The following is a 23,452-nucleotide window of genomic DNA, read 5'->3' as shown; positions in this document are numbered from 1 at the left end:
AAGACTGCTATTATTAGTTTGATGTATAGCTTTTCACAAACAGAAAATTTCTGTGTTTGTACAGATAAGAGGTTTATGTGCACAGACAAATCATTTTGAGTTCAGTTTAACTGTATATAAGTGGGATTATACCATACATGCCACACTGCAGCAATCATTAAATTTAACAAGATGTTTGGAGATCTAGCTAGGTTTGCACACAAGCCGTATTCCTTCTTAACCTTTACATGGTGCTGTATAGGAGACGTGGACCAGAAGTTATGTTATTAATTCCCCTGTGGAGATCATTATTATAAACAATCCATGATGAATATCTTTGTAAATCTCCTTTTGTGCCTGTGTGTGTGTATTTCTCAAGGATGGGTGAATCCTCAAAATGGAATTGACGAGTCAAAGAATGCACACATTAAACATCTTAGATCCTTATTATTTACATTCAGAAATGCTGAACGGTTTCCATTCCCACTTTGAACATAATACCCACTTCTCCACACCTTCGCCAAGAGAGAATGATAAGCTTTAAAATATTTGTCAAATTAATGAATAAAAATAATGTTGCAATTTGTTTTAATCTGTAAATACCTAATGAATAAGGACATAAGATGTTCTTGCAAATATCTCTGAGAATGTTTATTTCAATTATTGAAAGCTGCTCATCCATTTCATGAATTATTGACATTAATTCTAAATTCAGGTGTTCTGTGTGCTTGTATTGATGCTTTACCTTCATGCTATTAATTTTTCTCAAATGTATGAGATACATGATTGTCAAATAGTATTAATGCATGGATGAATTGAGGGAATATTCTCATGTTGGTATTTTGAGCTGTCGAGGCTTCTACTCCTGACTTTCTAGTTTTTCTTATTTTGTTTTTAACCCTCAGAAATCAAATGTATCAGTGGCCACTTTTCTTGTTTAACTTGGATTTATCTTTTTTTATTATTTATTTTTTTCCATTTACAAAGATAGGGGGCTGGAAGAGAGAATGCCAGGGGGTCCAGTGGGCCACACTACTGACCCTTTCTCCCCTCCATGTTCCCCATTAGAATCTAAGCACAGAAGGAAGTACATGCGACCTGCCTTCTCCAGACAGTAGGGCCTTCTCTTGGCTTGCAGAGGTGCATTTGAAATGGAGGTGTCAGAGATGGGATGCCACACCAGGCCAGGCCTTGAGGAAGCTGCAATGCATTCCCTGCAAAGTGATCTCCAGTAGGCTTTGGAGAGAATAAGGGCTGGGGCCCTGTCAAGACTCTGCACAGGGAGAATTCACCAGGAGCTGTCCGCAGGAGCCCCTGAGAAGGTGGAGGCTGAAGGGAGGAGACAGTTAAGGGCAGATGTGCAGATATGTGTGTGAGCTGGGCAGCCTGAACTTGGGAGAACAGAGCGAGGACAGAGGGGAGCCAGAGCTGGCAGTGGTGGTTACTGAGTGATTTAGGGAAATTAAAGGAAGAGGGGAGATCATGGAGGAAGAAGATTCTAAGGTTGGGCAAAGAGACTGAACTGGGTTTGATCTCCCCTGTTTGGGGCATTGGGTCAGATGCGCAGGGAGTGTTCCAGAGGGGCTGGGGACAGCAATGTGGGAGGGTCCCGCCACAGCAGGGATTTAGGTGCTGGTGGGTGTCTTCTGTAGTCACTGGGTGGCACCTTCCTTACTCATTATCTCAGCTGTCCCAGAATGGCAAGAGCTGAGCATCGCTCCTCGGCTTGTGCTGAGCTGAAGCCTTCAGAGACCTCCATAGCTGCTGCCCCCATGTTGTTCGTGAAGGGTGTGGACCACCTGGCCCTGTTCCTCCCCGGGACTGCCCTCCTCCAGCTCTGTCACCCCCTGACTTGGGGCTGGCTTCTATGGAGCAGAGCGGTCTGCTGAAGGAGAGAGTGCAGTAAGTGTCTGTGTGAGTGTGGGTGCACTTGGGTGAGGGCCTGAGAGTTTAAAGGCAAGGATCTTGATTGGCCTGTAACAAGCAAATGAGCAAGCAGAGATGATGACCAAAGGATATTCAAATTGATGTTAAGCATCATTTGCAAACCCCACCCCTGATTTTTGTCTCATCTTCTGACCCGACCACCTTTCCCAGCACAGCTGTCCCCATTATGCTCCATTTCGCTCCCACCCTCTGGCCCCAGGCCAAACCCAGCCATACTCCCCCGGCTCCAGCCTGCAGCTCAGGAGCACATGCAGGGCTGACAGCACCAGGCAGCACAGAGACTAGGGCCGTGGGGGCAGCTGAATGGGGTGAGGGGGTTGGAGAATGGGGTTGGTTCCATGGAGTAAGGAAGGAAAAGAAGCAGGAGAACCCAGCTGTGGTGATGGCTGCTTCCTGCACTCCCTGAGCCCAGGCCTCCCCACAGGGTGCTTAGGGTGGAAGCCTGGCTCTGTGCCTGACCAACCCTGAACTTCCTGTGGAGGAGCTGTGCACCCAGACTGCAGGCTTGTGTGGGCAGTAGCTCAGGCCCCTGACCACTCTGGCAGGGAAAAAGCTGCTTTAAGACCAGATGCTTTAAACCTGGTATCCTGGGAACAGGAAAGGCTATTGTTGTGGGACCATTGTCATGGGAGCAGGAATAACCCTGTCAGGGCAATTGGTGACTGAAGGATCCTGCTAGAGCTGGGACAGAGAGCCACTGGGAGCAGAGAGCCACTGGGAGCAGAGAGCCACTGGGGGCCAGAGAGCCACTGGGGGCAGAGAGCCACTGGGAGCAGAGAGCCACTGGGAGTAGACAGCCACTAGGGGCAGAGAGCCACTGGGGGCAGAGAGCCACTGGGGGCAGAGAGCCACTGGGAGTAGAGAGCCACTGGGGGCAGAGAGCCACTGGGAGCAGAGAGCCACTGGGAACAGAGAGCCACTGGGAGCAGAGAGCCACTGGGAACAGAGAGCCACTGGGAGCAGAGAGCCACTGGGAACAGAGAGCCACTGGGAACAGAGAGCCACTGGGGACAGAGAGCCACTGGGAGCAGAGAGCCACTGGGGACAGAGAGCCACTGGGGGCAGAGGTATAAGCAGACCCGTTGGGGTTCAAGGAGAAGCCTGCTTGGATCTGCAATAGGCGAGCCTGGGTGAAAGCTAAGGAGGTGCCCATGGAGAATCTCTGAACCCAGGAGGAGCACCAGGCCAGGAGAGAGGAGGCCTGGATGCTAGTCCTGGTTTGCCCCTGAAATAGCTGAGTGACTTTGGACAGGCCACTTGCCTTCTCTGGACCTCATCTCCCTTAGTTGTGAATTCAGCACTGAGAGAAATTCCCTTTTGTCCCTGCTTCTTCTGGTTCTATCGGGGGGGAATTTACAGCTACCCCTTCACCCCTGCCCAGCCTAGCTTAGCCCTGAGCTGAGTTTTGGGGATCACCTCCAGACTTCTATGGCTCCCTGGTTTCCCTGTTTCTGCATCAGAGGCCAGCCCTCCCTTCCCGTGAGAACTATCTGGGCTCAGAGCCACTGGTGCAGACTAGAGTGGGCCTCGCTAGAAAAGCAAGTACATGAAGTCTCCAGCTCTCCCAGCTCCTTCTCTGGGTTCCTGTGAGTGTGTGTGACAATGAGTTTGGGAGAGGAGGTTGCTGAGGCTCCCAAGTTCCCTGAGGGACCTTCTCAGAGGTTGGGCAGAGAACCCAGAACCCCCCAGAACCCTAGGCCCTTTGACAGGACTTTGTCGTGCCTGCTCTGATCATCCAAGGGGAAGGCACTATCCCTAACTCTTCAAGAGATTTCTGAAGGGGCCCCAGATCCCACCACAGCTCCCTGCCCCAGTCCCTCCTGCAGAAATTCAACTTGTGACAAGGGCTGTTGTGAGTCCCCAGGGGGCAGGACCAGCCCCAGCCTGGATGAGTGGCTGCCTAAGCCCAGGCTTCCCTGCCTCCAGGTCCCAGATGCCAGAGGAAGCTGAGGGTGCAGATGGTTCCAACAGGGTCCTCCCCTAGGGTGCTCAAGGCCCCAAATCTATGTGGACGGTGCCCACCCCACTCACATGGGTGGGGAGGCCGCAGCACAGAGAGAGGGGCGGATTACCCCCTTTGAGAACTCCTGTCCCCGGGGACAGACGACACACTCTGACACAGCAGAGAATGATGTAGAGCTGGCCGCAGGCTGAAGAGACACACAGCTAGTGGCACATAGCAAGGAGTGCTCTTGTAAGCTACAAGGAGGAGCTGTCACTTCTCAGAGTCAGCAGAGGTCAGAGACGGGGCAAGTCAGCATGGGAACACAGTCGCTGAACCACACACACACAGAGTGATGTGCCTCGGTGCCATCTGGAGACAGGGTGCCTTCCTCCCCCTCAGGAGGGTGCCCCACCCTGATTTGGTACATAATTATGTTCAGGAAGAAGCTGGGCCCCACTGTCGGCAAGAAAACCCCCTACAAGCTCACCTCTGCCTGTGTGTACAGCTCCACGGGAGCCTCTCTCTTGCCCCTGGTTTCCTGTCCTGTCTGTGGGTCATACTTCAACCAGGCCAGCCAGAAGGCCCCAGACAGAAGTCAGGAGGCCTGTTCTGGTCCTGTGTGACTCTGAGCAGGTGGCTGACCATATCTGGGCCTCAGTTCCCACATCTGTGAAAAAGAGAAGTAATACCTCCCCCGCGAACCTGCTGAGGGTCTTGAGAAAGTGTGCATGAGCACACTGTAAACAATGCTTGTGTGAGTGAGTGGTGGGCATCACTCCTTGAGCTGTCTTCTGGCTCCGGAGCTCCAGCCTGCTTTCCCACCTCGGGCCCTTGGGCACCAACGTCTGATAGCCCTGCTGTGTCCTCCTTTTGCCTACCCCTCTACCCTTCCCGTTCTCAGTCTCTGCACACTCCTACTGTAAGGACTAGGGCACTGTACTGAGACGGAGTAGGGAGCAGGGGTCCAGGGGCAGGCAAAGCAGTGGACTTGGAATCGAGTCCACTTGACAAGTTCCAATTCCCATCTCAGTCATTACCTCTGTTCACAGAGCTCCTGGCAGCAGACGCCAGACCAGCAGAGCCCCCAGTGGTGCAACTGCAATTACACACAGTGTTGCTACCAGTCCTAAGATATATTAGCTCGTTCTCTTTGTAAATTGCATCTTATTTTAAAATTAAATCTTCAAAGTGCTGATATTAACTAAAAAAAAAATGCTAGAGTCTTTCATCTGTTTATGTTTTAATTAAACAATATTCTTCCATGGTCCTTAAGTGGTGAAGGTCGAGGATGCAGAGATGAGGCCAGGTCCGGGTGCCTGGGCTCCCTCTACCCCACCCCACTGATGCATCTCCTGCTCGGTGTGCTCTCCCAACCCTCCCCTCCCCTACCTTTGCCAAGGACCCTCCCTAGCCTCCCTTGCTGGTTTTGAATCTCCACCTCCTCTCCCCTCTCCTCTCCCGAACCCACGAAACTTCCCAGAGTGGTAGCACATCACTGACCCATCACGGAGGCCTGGGCATGACGTCCCTGGCCACCCTGTGACCAGTGGGGCTTGGGACTCATGATCAGGGTGCCAAGTGCCCCTGAGCTTGTCATCCACCTTCAGCCTGACTTTCCCTGGAAAGGGCGGCAAATCCCAGGCCCTGCAAAGAAGAGGCAGCGCAGAGAGGGAGCAAGGGGGAAGCAGTCCATTACTCGCCCACAGTTTCCTCCTGGCCTTTTCAGCTCCTCCCTCAGGGGTAGGTCATGGTGGGGAGGGGCAGCTGGGTGCAGGGGAGAGCAGGCATCTACAGAGGGCTGGGAAGCTGTGTGCCGGACAGCACCCAGCCCACCAGGCCCAGACTCACCTACAGCTGGAGATCCCCGCTTCCCTGTGCCCACAGAACCTGCCCTTTGCAGTCTCCCATCTCCCCAACCCAGGCCTTAGCCTGTCTCATTTTTCTATCAGAGGTGCTGGAAGAGCAGCAGAATCAGGCCCAGCTCCCAGTTCCCTCTCCCCAGTCTTCTCCAGGTATCCCCTCCCACGAGCACACAGGAAAAGGGCCACATGGCCTGGCGAGCCCCACACCCACTGCTACTGCTGCTGCTGCTGTTCCCAGGTGAGGGGGAGGGGGAGCCAGGGAACAGAGGAGATGGGGATGGTGGGGACTGTCGGGACAGCAGAGTCAGGTAGCAGGTGGCTCTGTGGGCAGAGGCCTGCTATGAGGCGGGTTGTGCGTGTGGCCTTGACCTATGCGTTACTTCATCATTCTACAGGCTCTCAGGCACGATCCAAGGCTCAGGTACTTCAAAGTGTGGCAGGGCAGACGCTGACCGTGAGATGCCAGTACCCGCCCACAGGCAGACTCTACGAGAAGAAAGGCTGGTGTAAGGAGGCATCAGCACTCGTGTGCATCAGGTTAGTCACCAGCTCCAAGCCCAGGACGGTGGCTGCGACCTCTCGATTCGCAATCTGGGATGACCCTGCTGCTGGCTTCTTCACTGTCACCATGACTGATCTGAGAGAGGAAGACTCAGGACACTACTGGTGTAGAATCTACCGCCCTTCTGACAACTCTGTCTCTAAGTCCGTCAGGTTCTATCTGGTGGTATCTCCAGGTGAGCTCTTTCCCTAGGGTCCTCAGGGGGGTGCCCCTCACCCCCTTTTGGTGCCTCCATCACCCCTGGTTTCCTAATCATGGAAGCCACCCATGCCCACACCCCAGTCTCCTGGGGAGGCTGTTGGGAACAGGTATGGGGGGAACTCATATGTGCACAAGAGCAGCCATCTCACAGTCTCCCTGACTCCCAAGCCTGCAGCCTGGGCCTCCTGAGAGACGCTGAAACACACCTGGTGAGCATGCTAAGCAGTCAGCCCATATGACCCTGCTACAGGAGGGCAGGACCGCCCAGCATCTTTGGTACATAGCAGGTGCCCAGGAAAGGTGCATCCACTGGCTGCCCCCACCACGTAGAGCCAGTAGTATCTGGGTAGTCAAAATACCAAGATACTATGGGTATCCCTCATAGTCCAGATCAGGGTCAGCAAAGGATGGCCCGATAACTAAGAATGGGTGAAAAAAATCAAAAGAAAAACAATATTTTGTGGCATACAGGAAATTCAAATTTCAGTGCCTGTAAGTAGAGTTATTTTTTGGAACACAGCCATGCCCACTCGTTTACCTATTGTCTGTGGCCCTTTTCATGCTGTGACAGCAAAATAGAGCAGCTGTGACAGAGACCACATGGCTCATCCCTGACCCTTTACAGAAAGTGTGCCAACCTCCTGCCCAAAGCAGAGCTACTCTAAGTTCCTATGGAGGAGGACCTTTTAAAAAAAAAAAAATCTGCAATTCACATGACTAATTTTTTTGGTAAAACATGGTAAAAACAAATTACTAGAAAAATAAGAAAAAGACATACAAAGTACAAGCCCAAAATTTATTAAATTTGACAAACATAAAATTACATTGTAATAAATATAATCAGAACAAATATCACATAGGGAAAAATTTATAAAAACTGTATACATTGTTCATTTGAAAGTGCGCCTAAAGGTGATTGATGTAGCGGCTTAACGGTATACTCATAACGTTTTGTTGTTCCTCAGTTAAAACTAAATACAAAGTTAGAGGGGAAATTGCAGTTCTCTATATTAAATGCCAGTATGCACCCTTCAAACAAACACCCTGTCTGTCCGTGTTTAAGGATTATAATGTGACAAATGAGCACTTTTCTTACTTGTTAACTTACCTAATCTGAGAACTATTTATGACACCACATCGCTTAGGAGATAATGTATAAAGAAATTGTGCTGATTTTTTAAAAAATAATACTCATAGTAGAAGACCAGAAAATTGGTCTCACGGAGGTATAATGTCAGAAACAGAAGAAATTTTAAAGCAATTCCAACAAGCTCAACAGTTTTATGTTTAACTTTTATAAAAGGAAGCAAGCGATGCTGTAATTTCAAAATGCATCTTCAATCCTTTATCGGTAGCCAGTTCCAAAAGTTTATCCTAAAAGTTATAGTTTAAATTATCTTTTGATGGGAAAATATGGATTCTAGGTCTATGAATTTCCTCTGCATATATCTTCTTTTGACAAAAAACAAAATTCAAAACATGCTATCAAATTATCAGTGTTTTCCCATGAGCACTTGTGAAGATATGCAATATCATCACCTATTTTGTTGATAAATGTTATTAAATTAAGAATATGTCATAACAATTCACAGAAATGGTTCTTCTAACTTTTATGTTTGCACTTAGACTTTATTCGCCACTGAAAAACATGTTGCTTTACTTCCTTGCATGGACATGTTAACATCAGAACTACAGTATAAACAAGCTTGAAGGTACAGTTCACATTTGTACTAAACTGGCTTCTTGTCTTAAAGAAACATGAGGAATTCTTTCTATAGATGAAACATTCTCAACAAAACTTTGAATTTGGCATGCAACAGTAGCTGTTTATGATCTGTTTTCATATTACCACATAATAAAGAGAATGATTTCAAATTTCATATATTCACCTCATAAAATTCACAATTTTGTCCACATTGGTCAGCACAACGTTCAGTTAAGCTGATTTTATTTCATAGCAAAACTCTCTCAATGAAGGAAGGAGTGCATTAATTTACAATCTAGCCCAAGCCTTCTTAACCTGGATGACATTTTCCTGTCATTGCAATTGCGGTCATCAGAACATACTCTTACATAAAACTTAACCCCCGAACCACATTTTGATAATATAACCTTCATAGTTTTATACAGTTCAGAGCTAGTTGTGTTTGTGACAATTAAGCTAAAAGATACAGAATTCCTTCATATCATTGTGTTCAAATTGCATATACTAAAGGAATAGTTATGCTAGCAATATTTGTGCATTTTTTTCAAATTGCCATGAAGAATACTTTGCTAGCTTTATTTGTTCTGGGAGGTGGTCATCCATCTCATTATCCAATTCCTGCATATGTTGACCTAAGGCATCAAGGGAAAATGATATCAAGCTCCCTTCTTTGCTATACATTACCCAGTGTCATAAAGCAAACGTTGTTCAGTAATGTTTCGGCAACTGTAGATGGATTGTTGGTCTTTGCAATACAAAATGTTACTTTACAAGAAGCCACAAAGTCTAGAGCTTATATGTGAAATACAGATTCCTTTCAAGAGCTTTTCAATCCAGTACTCTTTTTTTTCCTAAAAACAGTTTGTTGTGAACTTGTGTTTTTCCGTTTCATATGTATATGCCACTCGTTTTTTGTTTTGTTTTGTTTTGTTTCATTTTGAGACGGAGTCTCGCTCTGTCTGGAGTGCGGTGGCGCAATCTCGGCTCACTGCAACCTCCGCCTCCAGAGTTCAAGCGATTCTCCTGCCTCAGCCTCTGGTGTAGCTGGGACTACAGGCACCTGCCACCATGCCGGGCTAATTTGTGTATTTTTAGTAGAGACAGGGTTTCACCATATTGGTCAGCCTTGTCTCAAACTTCTGACCTCAGGTGATCCACCCGCCTCGGCCTCCCAAAGTGCTGGGATTACAGGCATGAGCCACCGTACCCAGACTATGTCACTTGTTTTTATGGTGCATTTGCCTCATAAGCCAATACATCTCAACAAATAACTCACTAGGTTTTAATACTTCCCTACTAATTATAACTACAAAACTCGCATATATGAGTGTAATAGTTCCCTGTTGCTGCCATAACAAATTACCACAAATTTAGTGGCTTAAAACAAATTTATTATCTTACATTGTCCAGTATGGGTCTTACTGAACTGAAACCAAGGGTCAGCAGGCTGTGTTCCCTCCTGGGGGCTCTAGGAGATCATCTGTTTCTCCTCATCCAGGTTGTGGGCAGAGTTCAGTTTCCTGCAGCTATCAGAGACGGAGGTCTTGTTTTCTTGCTTGCTGTAAACCGAAGGTTGTCCCCAGCTTCATGAGGCTGCCACATTCCTTGGCCCACGGCCACATTTCTCCCTCATCAAAGCCATCAACACCGGATGGGGGTTCCTCTCACATTGCACCTATCTCTGACCACAGCTAGGAAACGTTCTCTGCTCTTACAGACTCATAATTAGATCAAGCCCACCTGGATAATCCAGGCAACTCTCTCCAACTCAAGGTCTTCAACCTTAATCACACCTGCAAATTTCCCTTTGCCATGGAAGGCAATGTCCTCACAGGTTCCTGGGATTAGGGAGTAGACATTTTGAGGTACCCTTATTCTGCCTACCACAATGAGGGATTCTACTTTCAAACAAGACCAGCACAAACTCTTTGGAATAATTGCAGAAGGAAAAAATTTCTTTGGAATCAATTCTACCATCTTCATTTGGCTGTCACTGCCACATCCAGGAAAGATGTGTTTTTTCAGTGACTTGTTTTGCTATCTGTTCATTAGAACGCTAATTAAGTAATCACTATTCTACTCTAAATTAGCTAATCATGTTACACTTTACATTTTGTTTAAAATGTTTGATTAAAAATGAAAATGATTGTAAAAATAATAAATTATAAAATTATACATCTTTCCAGATGTTTATACACTTTTGGGTTACAGCTAAAAACTTATTTTATTTTATTTATTTATTTACTTTTTTTTTTTTTTTTTTTTTTGAGACAGAGTCTGTTTGTCGCCCAGGCTGGAGTGTAGTAACGCGATCTCGGCTCACTGCAACCTCCGCCTCCTGAGTTCAACCTATTCTCATGCCTCAGCCTCCCGAGTAGCTGGGATTACAGGTGTCTACTACCACGCCTGGATAATTTTTTTGTATTTTTAGTAGAGATGGGGTCTCACCATGTTGGCCAGGCTGGTCTGAAACTCCTGACCTCTAGTGATCCACCTGCCTTGGCCTCCCAAAGTGCCAGAATTACAGGCGTGAGCCACCATGCCTGGCCACTAACAACTAATTTTAAAGTATCACCCACTGTAGCATGGCCCTGGAAAAGTTACTAGCACACAGCTCGCTCCATGTTCGACTCTCCATGCTAATTTGACAACACCCAAGCTGGTCTATATCCCGTTCAAGGAGATGAGACGAGTTAACTAATCACATGCTTGGATCTTGAGGCAATAACAAATTGATATAAACGTTTTGAAACCCCTACTCCCAATTTTTATACTTACCTTGTTGTGAATGGGTTACAGACAATTTGTAGACCAGCACCAGGCCATAGATGACACATTCAATAGCACAGGCCTAGAATTTTACCAGAGTGTCCCAAACACGGCCTTCTCCCAGGCTGAGCACAGGGTTATCCTGGACAGCATCCTAGACAGCCTCAGAGAGTGTCCTGTGGGACAGGATCGTGTCCACAGGTCCATAGGCCTGTGACTCAGTCCAGGGAGGACCTTCCAGGGCAGTCTCTGGGACGAGGAATGACCCAGCCTCAGGCACCCTCTCCTTCACGCCCCTCCTAGCCCTTTCCCCTTTTTTCCCCCTCTCCCCACCTCCTGGACTCCAGTTAGGTATGTAGACCTAGTCTGCTAGGTTGAGACACTGAGAATCCCCACTTCCTCTCCCAGCCTTGGTTCCAACCCCACTTTCTTTTCCTTCACACCCTGCCACCGCCCCCGTAACCAGCATTGCCTTTTTGACCTCAACAGTCCCCATCACTCTTCCAGAGACAGCCATTCCCCACTTCCACCAAGGGCTCTGAGCACAGGTGGCTCTGGGTCTTCCTGGGAAGGTGAATGGTAGGAGTGGTGCACAGCCAGTTCACAGAGTCCCAGAGTCAAGAGGGGCTGTGAAAGGCATTCCCTAGGCTGCTGAGGCTTGGGGTCCATGGCTGTGCAGCAGAACTGGGAAGGGCAGAAATCTGAAAACTACCTTTCAAATTCCCACAAGAGGCTCCCTTCCCAAACCCCAGAGGCATGAGAAAGAGAATGGAGGGTCGAGAGCCAGAGGGGCCCGAAGCATCATGGCCATGTCCACCCTCAGGAGGTTCAGGTGGGTGCCCGTCCAAAGACTTGAGTGCTGGGAGGGGACCAGGCCTCCTGAGTCCTCTTCCAGTGCTCCTCCTGGACTCAAGGATATGACTGCAGGGGCCCAATAGAGCCCAGGCCACAGGTGTTTCTAATTCTGAGCCAGAGGACTTCACAGTTCAGTGCCCACCCCTCAAATCAGTTTTCTTCTCTGGGCTCATGGGCTCTGTTCCCAGCCTGGTCCAACTCCCCCAACCAGCTTTCCTGCTGGCAGGCACAGGTGGGGTCTTCCACTCACTAACCACAGCCCTTTCTCCTCCCTGGCAGCCTCTGCCTCCACACAGACCTCCTGGGCTCCCCGCAACCTGGTCCCTTCACAGACCCAGACCCAGACCCAGACCTCTTGGGCTCCCCGCAACCTGGTCTCTTCACAGACCCAGACCCAGAGCTGTGTGCCTCCCACTGGAGGAGCCAGAGAAGACCCTGAGTCTCCAGCTACCATCACTGTCCCTTCACAGTGAGTTCGGGGGGGCGCCCGTAGCCACACAGGCCTGGGCGGGGGCCGGCAGATGAAGACTTGTCTCCATAACCTGTCCTCTCCCCTTCCTGTCCCTCCGCCTTCCAGGCCACAGAACTCCACGCTCCACCCTGGCCCTGCAGCCCCCTGTGCCCTGGTCCCTGTGCTCTGTGGACTCCTCGTAGTCAAGAGCCTGGTGCTGTCAGCCCTGCTCATCTGGTGGTGAGTGTGGTGAGGGTTGGACTTGGGGCAAATGGAACAGGGAACAGCTTCTGCCCAGGATGGAGGGTCAGAGGGGAATCGGCCAGAGAACAGAGGTGGAAATTATAATTGGCAGAGCTCTCCAAACTAAAGCCCTCATGGAGTCCCTCCATCTGATATGTCACACAGGCTTACCTTTGTCCTTCAGCTGCAAACTTGCAGGAATCTCATCCATGTTTCTCTTTCTCTGTGTTTTCTCCTCTCTCTCTCCCTTTCTCTCTCTCTTTCTTCCCCCCACTCCCTTGTCCTCCCTTTCCCTCTCCATTCCTCCCCCTCCCTCTTTCCCATTCCACCCCTTTCCTCTCTCCCTCTCTCTCTACCCCTCCCTCCTCTCCTCTTCTTCCCTCTACCTTTCTCCTTCCGTTTCCCCTCCCCTTCCCCTCCCCCAGCCCTCCATCAGAAACACAGACCTGCACAGCTGGAAAGTCCCTCCCACCACCTGCCCTTCCAGGCAAGCCCAAGTCCAGGGACTCCCTAAAGCCACCATCCCAGGACTCCGCCTCATTCTAGTCCTGAGGGAGAGAGGGTAGACACAGGAGGGAAACAGCACCCAGGGAGAAGGGGATACATGGGAAAAACCATAGGTGGGGCTGAGTGAAAGGTACAGGGACAACTGAGTCAGGCCAGGAGCCGGCTTGCTGGAGCAGGGGCAGGCTTGGGGAGAGGGACGGGGTGGGAGAACGGATTCAAGTCACTTCATGTATTTCTCCCCATATCTCAGGGGTCTCAAGGAATCGGCATGTGCAGCATCAAGGGAGATCTCTGCTGCGCCCAGCTCAGACCAGGCCCCAGGCCCATAGACACTTCCCACTGAGCCACAGGACCTCGGGTGGGCAGCCAGTCTCTGACAAGGCTGGGCTCCCAGGAGCTCCAGGACCTCTGACCTCTGCATTCTCTGCAAAGAAAAGGCCAGAACTTGATCCAAGGCCTTTGGCCACGCCCTCCCTGCAGAGCTGCAGAGCCCAGGCCCTCTACTTGCTCACCCTCAGTTTGCACTGGGGCCAGCACCCCGTTGTGGGTGCAAAGCCCAGCACCTGCAGCACCTTTCTACCAAACCTGAGTCAATGATAAGAATCCTTCTTCCCTGCCTCCTCCTCCTATCTATAGCCCCTGATAAAAGAAAAACTTGAGGCCTGGAACGCTGGGGGCTGACACCTGTAATACCACAACTTTGGGAGGCCAAGGCTGGAGGATTGCTTGAAGCCAAGAGTTCCCGGTTGCTGTGAACCATGATCATGCACTCCAGCCTGAGCGACAGAGTGAGACCTTGTCTCTAAAACAGAAAAGAAGAAAAGAAACACTTTAGACAAAAAAAATTTAACAGAGTTTATTTGAGCAAAGAACGATTTGCAAATTGGGCAGCCCTCAGAATCAGAAGAGGTTTAGGGAACTGTGCTCTGCAACCTGGGCAGTTGGAGTGACAGAAAAAGACAGAAGAAAGTGCAAACAAGGAACAAAAAGAAATTGGTCATTTCAAAGGTACCTTCTTTGTAAAAGGTTAAAGCAGAGGGGACTTCCCTACCATACCAGCTAAAACTGGCCTGTGCAGGGATTTGGCTGTTACCTCTCTCTCTTAATTTCTCGGAAGGTGAGATAAACAACTTGGTTTTGGCTTGGTGGCGTGGAACCTTAGCACCAGTGACCCCATTTTGGTTTGGGCTGTTGGGCCTAGTGCAGGAGCTCAGTCTAAACCAATGGCCTCTTATTACTCTTATTTAACACCCCAAATCCAGATGCCTGGGTCACCCCAACGTTTCCCTCTCCCTCTCCCCTTGCTCAGCCACACTCTGCCAAGGCCTCCCCTATTGTGCCTCCTCCCCATTTCCTAGCCCCTTCACCTCACACTGGCACTCGGACCACTGTGTCAGCCACCTAATGGGGGGTCCTGTCTTCAGTCCCCGCCTCCTAGATTGTTCCCCTGAGAAGTCCCTTTCCAACAACACCTCTGTGCATTTCCGCCACCCAGGAATTGAAGTCCAGTGTCATTACTGGGGCCCCCACAATGCTTTGCCTAGATCAGCCGCCCTTGCAGCACAGCGCCCCTCTGTGCTGTCCTTACCGCCACCAACATGGCTGCAGCCTCTACAAGGAAGTGAACCTTTCTTTTTTCTGCACAAGCTGGTCAAGAGGCTCGCAACTTGTCACATTCAAGATCACTCCGCGCCTTGCCCCAGGCCTGTCACCCCCACAGGGCTGTTCTCTCTTTCTGACACTTACAATCCGATGTTGGACCTACCGATCTGAGCCTGACGTGATTATCTTTCCTCTCCTGTTTGTCATCTATGTTTCTTTATTCCTACTTTCTGAGAAAGTTCCTCAAGGTTACATTCCATTCAAGTGTTTTCAATGTACACGATCACATTTTTCATTTCTAAATGGTCCATTTGTTCTCTGAATGTTCCTTTTTATAGCACAGCATGTTTTATTTTGGCCAGACATATTTTCTCTGGAAATATTAAAGTTTTAACTTTTGAACTTTTCCGAAGCCTTCCATATTTTCTGTGTCCTCCAAGGTGCCCGTCATATTTTTTATTTTCTCCTTTCATTGACCTCTGTCTTTCTTCAGAGCGTTCTGGAAACCTTTGCCGCTTCTCAGCCACCCACTCGCATGGAAGAGCTCAGAAACCCCGTGCATGCCGCGGGGTGCCCTGGGCTCCAGGCTGACTGGGTAGGAGCATGGCTCCATTTCTTCTCTTTCACAGCTCGGTTTCTCCAGAAAGGACTCTTAGCTGTCCTCCCTGGGGGTGTAAGTCTAGACCCAGGGTTCTAGGCACCAACTGGAGCAGAGCAAAAGGGTCTCGCTGCCCAATGTCTGTTCCCACCCAAGCCCCCACTGCACACTCTCTCTCTCTGTGGCGCCCTGTGCTCCCAGCGGAGCATCTCTGTGTCACCCTCATCAAAGACTTACCTCAAGCTCTCTGCAGCTGTTGAGAGAGAGGAAAGACAGGATGTGGGCAGCTAACCTACTCTCCGTCTCACGGAACCCAGAGAATCTAGAAGTCTAAGTGATTCTTAAAGCAGAGCTCCAACCTGGTCTCTGGTTTCCAGCACCCACTTCAACCCTGCCTTAAGAGATACCTGCACCTCCCATTTCTCCACCTTTCTGGGGTTCTAAGGTAAAAACGACTTCCCTCATATTCCCCCACTCCCACCAGCTGTCTATGATCTGTGAAGTCATCTGATTTTACCCACCTTCAAAATGTGTATGGAGCTCTCTGTTCATCCTTGAGGATGGGTTTATGCAATTTTTATCCAGTTATTGCTGCTTTCACCTTCTTGGCAAGAGTGAGGAGGGACCTCAGATTTTCCATCAAAACACCCCTCCCCAGCATCTGCCACCAAGGGCAGGAGCAAGTGAGATCCCAGGTCTCCACTTGCTCATGTAAAGACTCCTGGCCCCCTCCCCTTCCCCGAAGGTAAGCACTCAGACTCCAGTATAGCCTCTTGGTGGCTTATTATATCCCTGTTCACTCCAGTTGCTATAAGACGCCCAGGATGCCCTGGTCCTCCCTCATCACCCAGAATCCCAACTCAGTAAGACCTTATAAATAGATTACATTAGCCCCATTTCCCATTCGTCCCAAATTCCATAACCTTTCCACCTGCGTACCTGAAGTACGCAGTCATCAGCACAAGCCCCTGTGCACTCAGCTTCTCTGAACGTCGCCTCGGTACTCTCCCTGACATCTGCCTGTTCTCTGAGGACGCTACTTTCTCCACAGTTCTCTTGTGGGGGGAGGGAGTAGTTTTTTCTCCTTGACCTCATGCTTCTGAGTCCAAGGGTGGAGTCAGTGTCCTCTGTGCTCCTCATGGCCCCTTCCTATCTTCCTATCCTCCCTAAAGTACTCCACAAGTAGCTTTCTGCCATTAGGCTATATCACTGTGGGTGACCACTCATCATTTCTGCAGATTCTGTACGATCTGGGGCACTGCTGTTTATTCCTCGGGGGTCTTAACCCCAGGCTCAACATCACTCTGACTGTTCCCGCCATAATTCTTGGTGATCTTGGGCCCATGTAGACTCAAGAGCTACATGAATGATTCTTACAAATCCTTGGCATCTCAGTTCCTTGGCCTCCAATGGTCTGGTCCTCTTCCCTATCTCAGCCACCCTTGCAGATGATCAGCAAGCGCCAACAGCTCCCCTCTTAATCTCATTCCCACCACTCCCTACCTCAATCCTGCTAACCTGATCCCAGTATTGCTTCAACACCACAGGGACCCATGATCCATTAATCCTGCCATCTGCCCCTTTTCCCCATTGCGCTCATGCTTTCCTTTCCCTTAGTTTCCATGATCCAACCTCAAATCACTCTTTGGCACACAGCCTCCACTTCTGGGCTCCTCTTCCCTTTTAGTGAACTCCTCTGGGAAAACTGTAACCCTGGTTGGACCTAGCTTCCCGCTTACTCTGTGCCTGTGTCCAGCCAAGATGAATGTGGCTGTGGCTGATGAATGTGGCTGTGGCTGACAAAATACAATCTATCATCCCGAAGTGTCTCACTGTCAGCATGTGACCTTGAGAGTGGAGTGACTCTGCTCCACTCTAGACCTACATCGTCCCCTGTCTTCCCTCTCTACATGCTCAGCTGGTGTGCCCACATCCTAACTCACTGAAAAGAGAGAGAGAGTGGGGGAAAGAGAGAAAGAGAGAAAGAGAAGGAGGGAGGGAAGGAGGGAGGGAGGGACAGAATGAGAGGGAGAGAAAAAGAGGAGGGAAGGAAGGAAAGAAGGAAGAGGGAGGGAGGGAAGGAAGGAGGAAAAAGAACGTCCACTTGATCCCACCACACCTACCAATCATCTGCCTCTCTTCTTCCTCTCACTCTCCCTACTCTCATCTCAAGCCAATCACTTTCCTTCAGCTCCAAATCCCATCTTCTCTTGTCTACACAAGAATATTCCAGCCGAGCATGGAGGTGAGGACTTGTGTGGTCCCAGCTACTCGGGAGGCTGAGGCAGGAGGATTGCTTGAGCCCAAGAGGGTGAGGCTACAGTGAACTATGATCATGCCACTGCACTCCAGCCTAGGCGACAGAGCAAGATCCTGTCTAAAATTAAAAAAGGAATATTCATCCAGGAGCCACCCCTCTCTCCTTCATCATCTTCTTCCCCAGTTGTATGTCATGACCGTCAGAATCTAAATGGGCTCTAATATATTAAACCCTCCCCACTTACAGCCCTCCAGCTACTGCTCCATCATCTTAATGTCCTCTGCAGCAAGGGCCCATGAAAGGACTGGCTGCACCATCAGCCTCCAGGGTTCTCTTCTGTTCTCTCTTGAAGCCACTCCAGCCAGGCCTTTGACTGCGCCTCTCCTTGAAACACCTCCAGTGACTTCTGCACTGTGAAATCCAGCAGCCAATGCTGAAACCTCCTCACCCTGGGAAGAGGAGCACCCTAGGCATGGCCTTCCACTTCTGCCTTCGTGAGATGCTTTCTTCCCGGGCTTCCAGGAAAAAACTCTTGTGACTTTCTCCTGACTCATTTGATGCTGTGTAATAAACTAGCCCCAAAAAATACTAGCTTAAAACAACAAATGATACATATTCATTAGGTCACAGGTTTTTTGGGGGGTTGGGGGTGTGACCAGAAATTTGGGAACAACTTAGCTGGGTGCTCCTGGCTCAGAACCTCTCTGGTATTGCAGTCAGGATGTCAGCAAGAAATGCAGTGGTGGGGAGTTTGATGGAGGGCTGTTCCCAAGACGGTGCACCCTCACGTGGCTGCTCACACAGACCTGAGGTCTTTGCCATATGAGCCTTTCTTCACCGCAAGGGAAATAACTCCCCAGTGTGACTGATCCAAGAGAGGGTGCAGAAGGAGGAAGTCATAGTGCCATTAATAACCTAGTCTCTGAAATCACAAACTGCTGTTTCTGCCATATTCTACTCATTAGAAGCCAGTCATTGGGTCCAGCCCTGGGATTCACCTCCATCCCTTGAAGGAAGGTATATTAAAGAATTAGCCCATGTATTTTAAAACCACCACAGTACTCGCTCTGGCCACAAATTATTTACATTCCTCCCACACGCAAAAATACACTCAGTCCCACCAAAGGTCTCCCAAAGTCTCATCCCATTATGGCATCAGGATGAGGTCCAGGAACTCGTCATTTAAACCAGGTCCAGGTGTGGAGGAAATTCCTCAGGTGTAGTTCCTCAAGTACAATTCTCAGTATGAAGACCTGTGAGCTAGAGACAAGTTATCTGCCACACACACACACACACGCACACACACACACACACACACAACCCCAATGTCCAATGTAGTACAGTCATAGGAAAATCACTACAGATATTCTTGTTCAAAAGAAGTGGAAGGGGGAGGCAAAAAAAGGTCACTGGTGCTTAGAAAATCAGAACTTTAGCTGGGCAAATTTTGGAAATTCCTTGATTCAAACACTGCTCAACACCTACCTAGAAATAATTCTCAGTGGTCGTGGCTCCTTCCTCTGTGCTTGAGTGTCTTCTGAGCCACCCTTCTCTTTCCATGAAAGGCAGCCCATATTTACAGCTTCGTAATTTCCTCAGGCTGCTTCCTGCCAGTTTAATTTGGGGGATACAAAGTAAGATCCCAGATTTTATGCTATTTCTGTTCCTTTCAGTCCAATCTGGCAGTGTTTTGTGAATGTCATTCTCTTACAAAATATGTGGATCTCCTGTAAAACTTACTGTGACTCACTCCATTAGACAAAGACCATACCCACAAATTTCTCTAAGAGAAGATCTGTTCCACACCATGTGCTTCTGCCAAGACAGTGAGGATAATGTCTTTATACTTCTTAGAAGCTCTAATGTTTGACTGAAAAATCTATGAAGCACACACCCTTAAATTCATGAAAGGGCCTTTTGCTTGAGACACTATGTGAAATAATAATAATTATATACTATTAAAATCATTATGATTTTATATAAATTATAATAATAATTTTTATTATATTTTTATTTTAATATATATTTTATACCTTTTATGTTTTATATATTTTATATTAATTTTTATTAATAAATTAATAAATTTTAATAAATTATGTATATATTCTTATATATAATTTTCATATATATAATTTTCATATATATATATATATCTTTGACCTTAGTTCCTGACACAGAGCTCCTAAGACCTTTATAAACAGGAGTGCTAAGAGAATCTTTTGTTCTCACATTTGGTCTTTTTGACCTCTGTTCCTGACACAGAGCTCCTAAGACCTTTCTAATCTCCTGAGTGATAGGAATGTCTAACACAGAAGTCCTACCTCCCTTGGAATTTCCTGGCATCTTTGCCTCTAAGGTGATTCTTAGTGTGCTCTTGGATGGGGGCTGAGCACCAAAAGTATCAATCCATGATTGAAAGCTTGGAACTTTCACCCCACCTCCCATACCCCAGGGAGGAGAGGGGGCTGAAGATTGCATTACTCATCAATCATGCTGACGTGATGAAGTCTCTGTAAAAATCACAAAAGTAAGGTTCAGGAGCTTCTGAGTTGGTGAACACATTCATGTTCTGGGAGAGAGGTGCACCCCAGCTCCACGGAGAACAGAAGCTCCTGCCCTCAAGACCTTCCAGACCTGAAAACGATTTGGTTTTTCCTACTAAACGCACTACCTTTCTGAGGCCTTAACAAAGGATTTTACAGTCATAGCCTTGGTTTCATCTTTAGACCAATATTCCTGAACGTGCCCTGGATTTGATTTTAGCATCATTTACTGTCTGGAGGCTGAGAATTTTTTAAGTCATCAAGTCCCAGCTCCCTCATGTTGAATAATCCTGCCTAGAGTTTACCTCTCCTCTCTCATTTTATGATGAGCCACAAGAAGAAACCAGGTAGCACTTTCAAGACTTTGCCTGGAAATCCTAGCTGCACAACCCAGCTCATGAGGGACATTTTCTACTTTCCACATTACTGCAGATGACAGTGTTGCTAAACTTTCTGCCAATGTGTAACAAAGAACCCCCTTCATTTTTGCCAACTAAGTGACCCTGGAAAAGTTTCTTAAGGTCTCTACCCCCAGTCTCCTTATTGGTAAAAACAGAACTGATAACACCCACATTACCAAGCTATTTGGATTTCTAAGTAGGGTGATATATTCAAAAAGCACCAGACACAAGGGGAACACCGAACAAAGGCTGAGTTTTAGAGGGAGTGAGGTATAGAAGAAAGCGGACTCAACTGTGACACAGCAGAGACCATCTGTCTTTCCGGAGCTTACTGCAGCTGGAAAGACAGATAATAGTGTGTGGGCAGAGGGTGAACTTGGAGACCTGCAGGAAACAGGCCCCTCTTCTTGGTGGACAGCAGAGGAAAATAAAGGAAAAAATCAGGGCGAGGAAACTGACCAAGCTGGGCTCAAAATCCTTGCATACCCACTGACACCTTTCTGGCAGCAGTGGCTGGGGGCAGATTTCCTCCTTGTGAGGGGGGTATGGCAACCAACTCTGTGAGTAATGGGATGGGGAAGGGGTTGCCTCTGCACCTTGTGCAATTGTGTGGCAGTCTCTGACCCCCTTCCTGGTTTCCTGCTCTGATTGCAGGGGGAACATATGGTGGAAAACCCTGATGGAGCTCAGGAGCCTGGATACCAAAAAAGCCACCTGCCACCTTCAGCAGGTCACGGACCTTCCCTGGACCTCAGTTTCCTCACTTGTAGAGAGAGAAATATTATACCACACTGTTGTAAGGACTAAGATAAGCAATAATGATGATGAACACGCTTTGTGAATAATAAAATTATCTGAATGTTTTATTCCTGTTGTTTCCTCAGTTTCCTTCAAACTCTGTCTGCATCCCCACATTTGATTTCTAGGGGCCCAGCTTCTCTAGTTTGCCCTCTTTTCTCCATCATAACCCTTTCTTATCTTCAGTTCACCTGATGTCCCCTGTATGTCTTGGAGCTGCCTTAGATGCTGTTATAAGCAGGGAAAGGCACTGCACACAAGCCCAGTGAGTAGAAGGGCCATGGGCGAGCAAGGCTTGGAAACAAGACCTGGGTTTGTTTTCTCAGCTCAGCTCTACAAGAACTTGGACACATAGGTCACTGCCCCTCTCTGAACATCCGTTTCTTTCTCCAGAAAATGAAGGGGATGGAAATGAATTCTGAAACCCCTTCCCCATGGAGAGTAAGTCAATAAGCATGAACTCAAGACCTCCCTGCACCCAGCTCAGGGCCAAGCATCACAGGACACAAACAAAAGGAGCCAGCCTGGGAACACAGTTGTGAGTCCATAGGTGGAGGGGCCCCTGTGCAAGACTCCAGCACAGGCTAAGGGAAGGGACAGCAAAGGAGGGGGAGCAAAGCTGAAAAGAGGTGGCTGGAGAGGGATAGAAAAGCAGGACACTAGTGGGTACCAGACAGTGGGGGAAGGAGCCCAACAAGCATAAGGAACTTTGCTGTGAAGTCATGTTAGTCAGGATGCCATGACCTTCCATGAGCCCGAAAGAGGGCACACAGTCCCTGGAAGGAGGCGAAGCCCTGCCCCATCTCCACTCACCCCTGAGGTTCTGGGAGCGTCCTGGTATCCAGGGACAGTTTAGGCTCCCAGGGTCTGTGGTCTTTTTCTTGGAAACTCCAGTCTCCTGCTTCCTCTTTCCAGTTTTTGCCTGCCTTCCTGGGCTCCTCTGGGGATCAGGCTCCATACTTGGCCAAGGGCTAGAAAGTCTGGGGACAGCCAAGGTCTCAGGCGGACCAGAGTTTCTGTTCATGGTTAAAGTGCTGAACTTGCTGGGTCTAAATGTGAATATGGACTGAGCAGTAGAGTCTATTAAGAAACTATTTTTAATTGCATTGGCTGTGATCATATTAATTTGCTATGCCGCAAGAGCTCTGGTTTTAGAAATGTATGATAAATTATTTAAGGGTAGAATGTCAGGATATCTGCAATTTATTTAAAAATACTTCCAGATGAAAAAAAAAAATACTGTGAGTTAAAAATACAGAAGTGGAGTGGAGCACCTGGCCCCTGAGCTCTGATGACGACAGGGCCTGCTGTAGGCCCATGCTGTTCCTCCATGGAAATTAGACAAATTACCCATCTTGTGGAGAGATCACAAAAAGGCACACACAACCCCACTCCCAGTCCCGGGCCTACTGATTACAAAAATGCACCCTAGCCAATACCTGGTAGAATTCCAACCCTGATGGCCCAAATGCCCATGGAGTTCCTACGGTTATCAGATAACAGCCAACGCAGCCACCATCAAAGCAGAGCCCACAGTCTCAGCGAGGTATCCACATCTTAGTGCAGCCCTGAACTTGACATTGGTCAGCAGATCTCCACAACAGCTGCACCTAGAACTGCACACACCACACCAGCTTTCCTGGTGTTTTTCTCTTTTCTTTATACATTATATACAAACATCATTTTTCCAATTCTAAGAATCCTGACATTCAATAAAGGGAAATATGTTAGATTCTTTATCTACTTTGTTTTTTCCAACCGACCTTTCTCAAGCATTAGTAGGTAAGACAGCAGGAGCGAGTGGTCCAGCCATGCTTCCAGGGTTGAAGCTTCCTCTCTCCTCCTCCTGACTCCCCTCCTCCTGAACAAATCCTGTTCCTTCCCAGCACCCCCTCTGAGGATTCTTCGGTCCCCACCCCAAGAGGTCAAGGAGAGGTGGCTTGGTTGGGAAGACCCTCTTCTCTGCCTCTTGCTGCTAATGGTACCTGCACCTGGTTTGCAGGAGCCCTCGGCTTCAGATGGGGCACTGGGGAGGAGGACAAGAAAGAAGGCTGGAGAGGGAAGGGGGGCAGGGAGAGGTCGCCTTACGGCCAGAGGACCAGCAGAAGGCTTATCCTAGGGGTGGGTACAAATGTGGCTGCTCCCCCTCCCCGAGCTCTGCAGGGCTCCCTGATCTGAGGCTCCTGGGGAGAGAAACCTGAGCCTGAGGAACTGAGGAAAGGAA

The 23,452-nt window shown here is 48.6% G+C and overlaps 1 protein-coding gene across 2 annotated transcripts; it reads left to right on the top strand.

The window, feature by feature from the left end:
* The first annotated feature begins 5,919 nt into the window (after window positions 1-5,919).
* On the top strand, window positions 5,920-21,271 carry LOC105489630 (natural cytotoxicity triggering receptor 2). 2 transcript variants are annotated; one of them, XM_024795342.2, is made up of 6 exons: window positions 5,920-5,971; window positions 6,129-6,470; window positions 11,133-11,143; window positions 12,170-12,294; window positions 12,403-12,516; window positions 21,085-21,271. In XM_024795342.2, the coding sequence occupies exons 1-6, from the start codon at window positions 5,920-5,922 to the stop codon at window positions 21,269-21,271; spliced, it is 831 nt and encodes a 276-aa protein (XP_024651110.1). The 2 variants fall into 2 exon arrangements, 1 of the variants encoding a protein (XP_024651110.1); XR_011623132.1 differs by lacking the exons at window positions 5,920-5,971; window positions 6,129-6,470; window positions 11,133-11,143; window positions 12,170-12,294; window positions 21,085-21,271 and adding an exon at window positions 13,277-13,324 and having other exon boundaries at window positions 12,415-12,516.
* Window positions 21,272-23,452: the final 2,181 nt, after the last annotated feature.

Source organism: Macaca nemestrina, chromosome 5 (assembly GCF_043159975.1).
Source record: "Macaca nemestrina isolate mMacNem1 chromosome 5, mMacNem.hap1, whole genome shotgun sequence".
Lineage (NCBI taxonomy): Eukaryota > Metazoa > Chordata > Mammalia > Primates > Cercopithecidae > Macaca > Macaca nemestrina.
This window is presented reverse-complemented; position numbering and strand designations above follow the sequence as displayed.

Excerpts from the sequence above, each read along its gene's own strand:
- LOC105489630 (XM_024795342.2), top strand. The coding sequence starts at position 5,920 with ATGGCCTGGCGAGCCCCACACCCACTGCTACTGCTGCTGCTGCTGTTC. Across the intron at positions 12,295-12,402 it reads ACCATCACTGTCCCTTCACA|GCCACAGAACTCCACGCTCC; the intron begins GTGAGTTCGGGG and ends TCCGCCTTCCAG. Across the intron at positions 12,517-21,084 it reads TCAGCCCTGCTCATCTGGTG|GGGGAACATATGGTGGAAAA; the intron begins GTGAGTGTGGTG and ends CTCTGATTGCAG.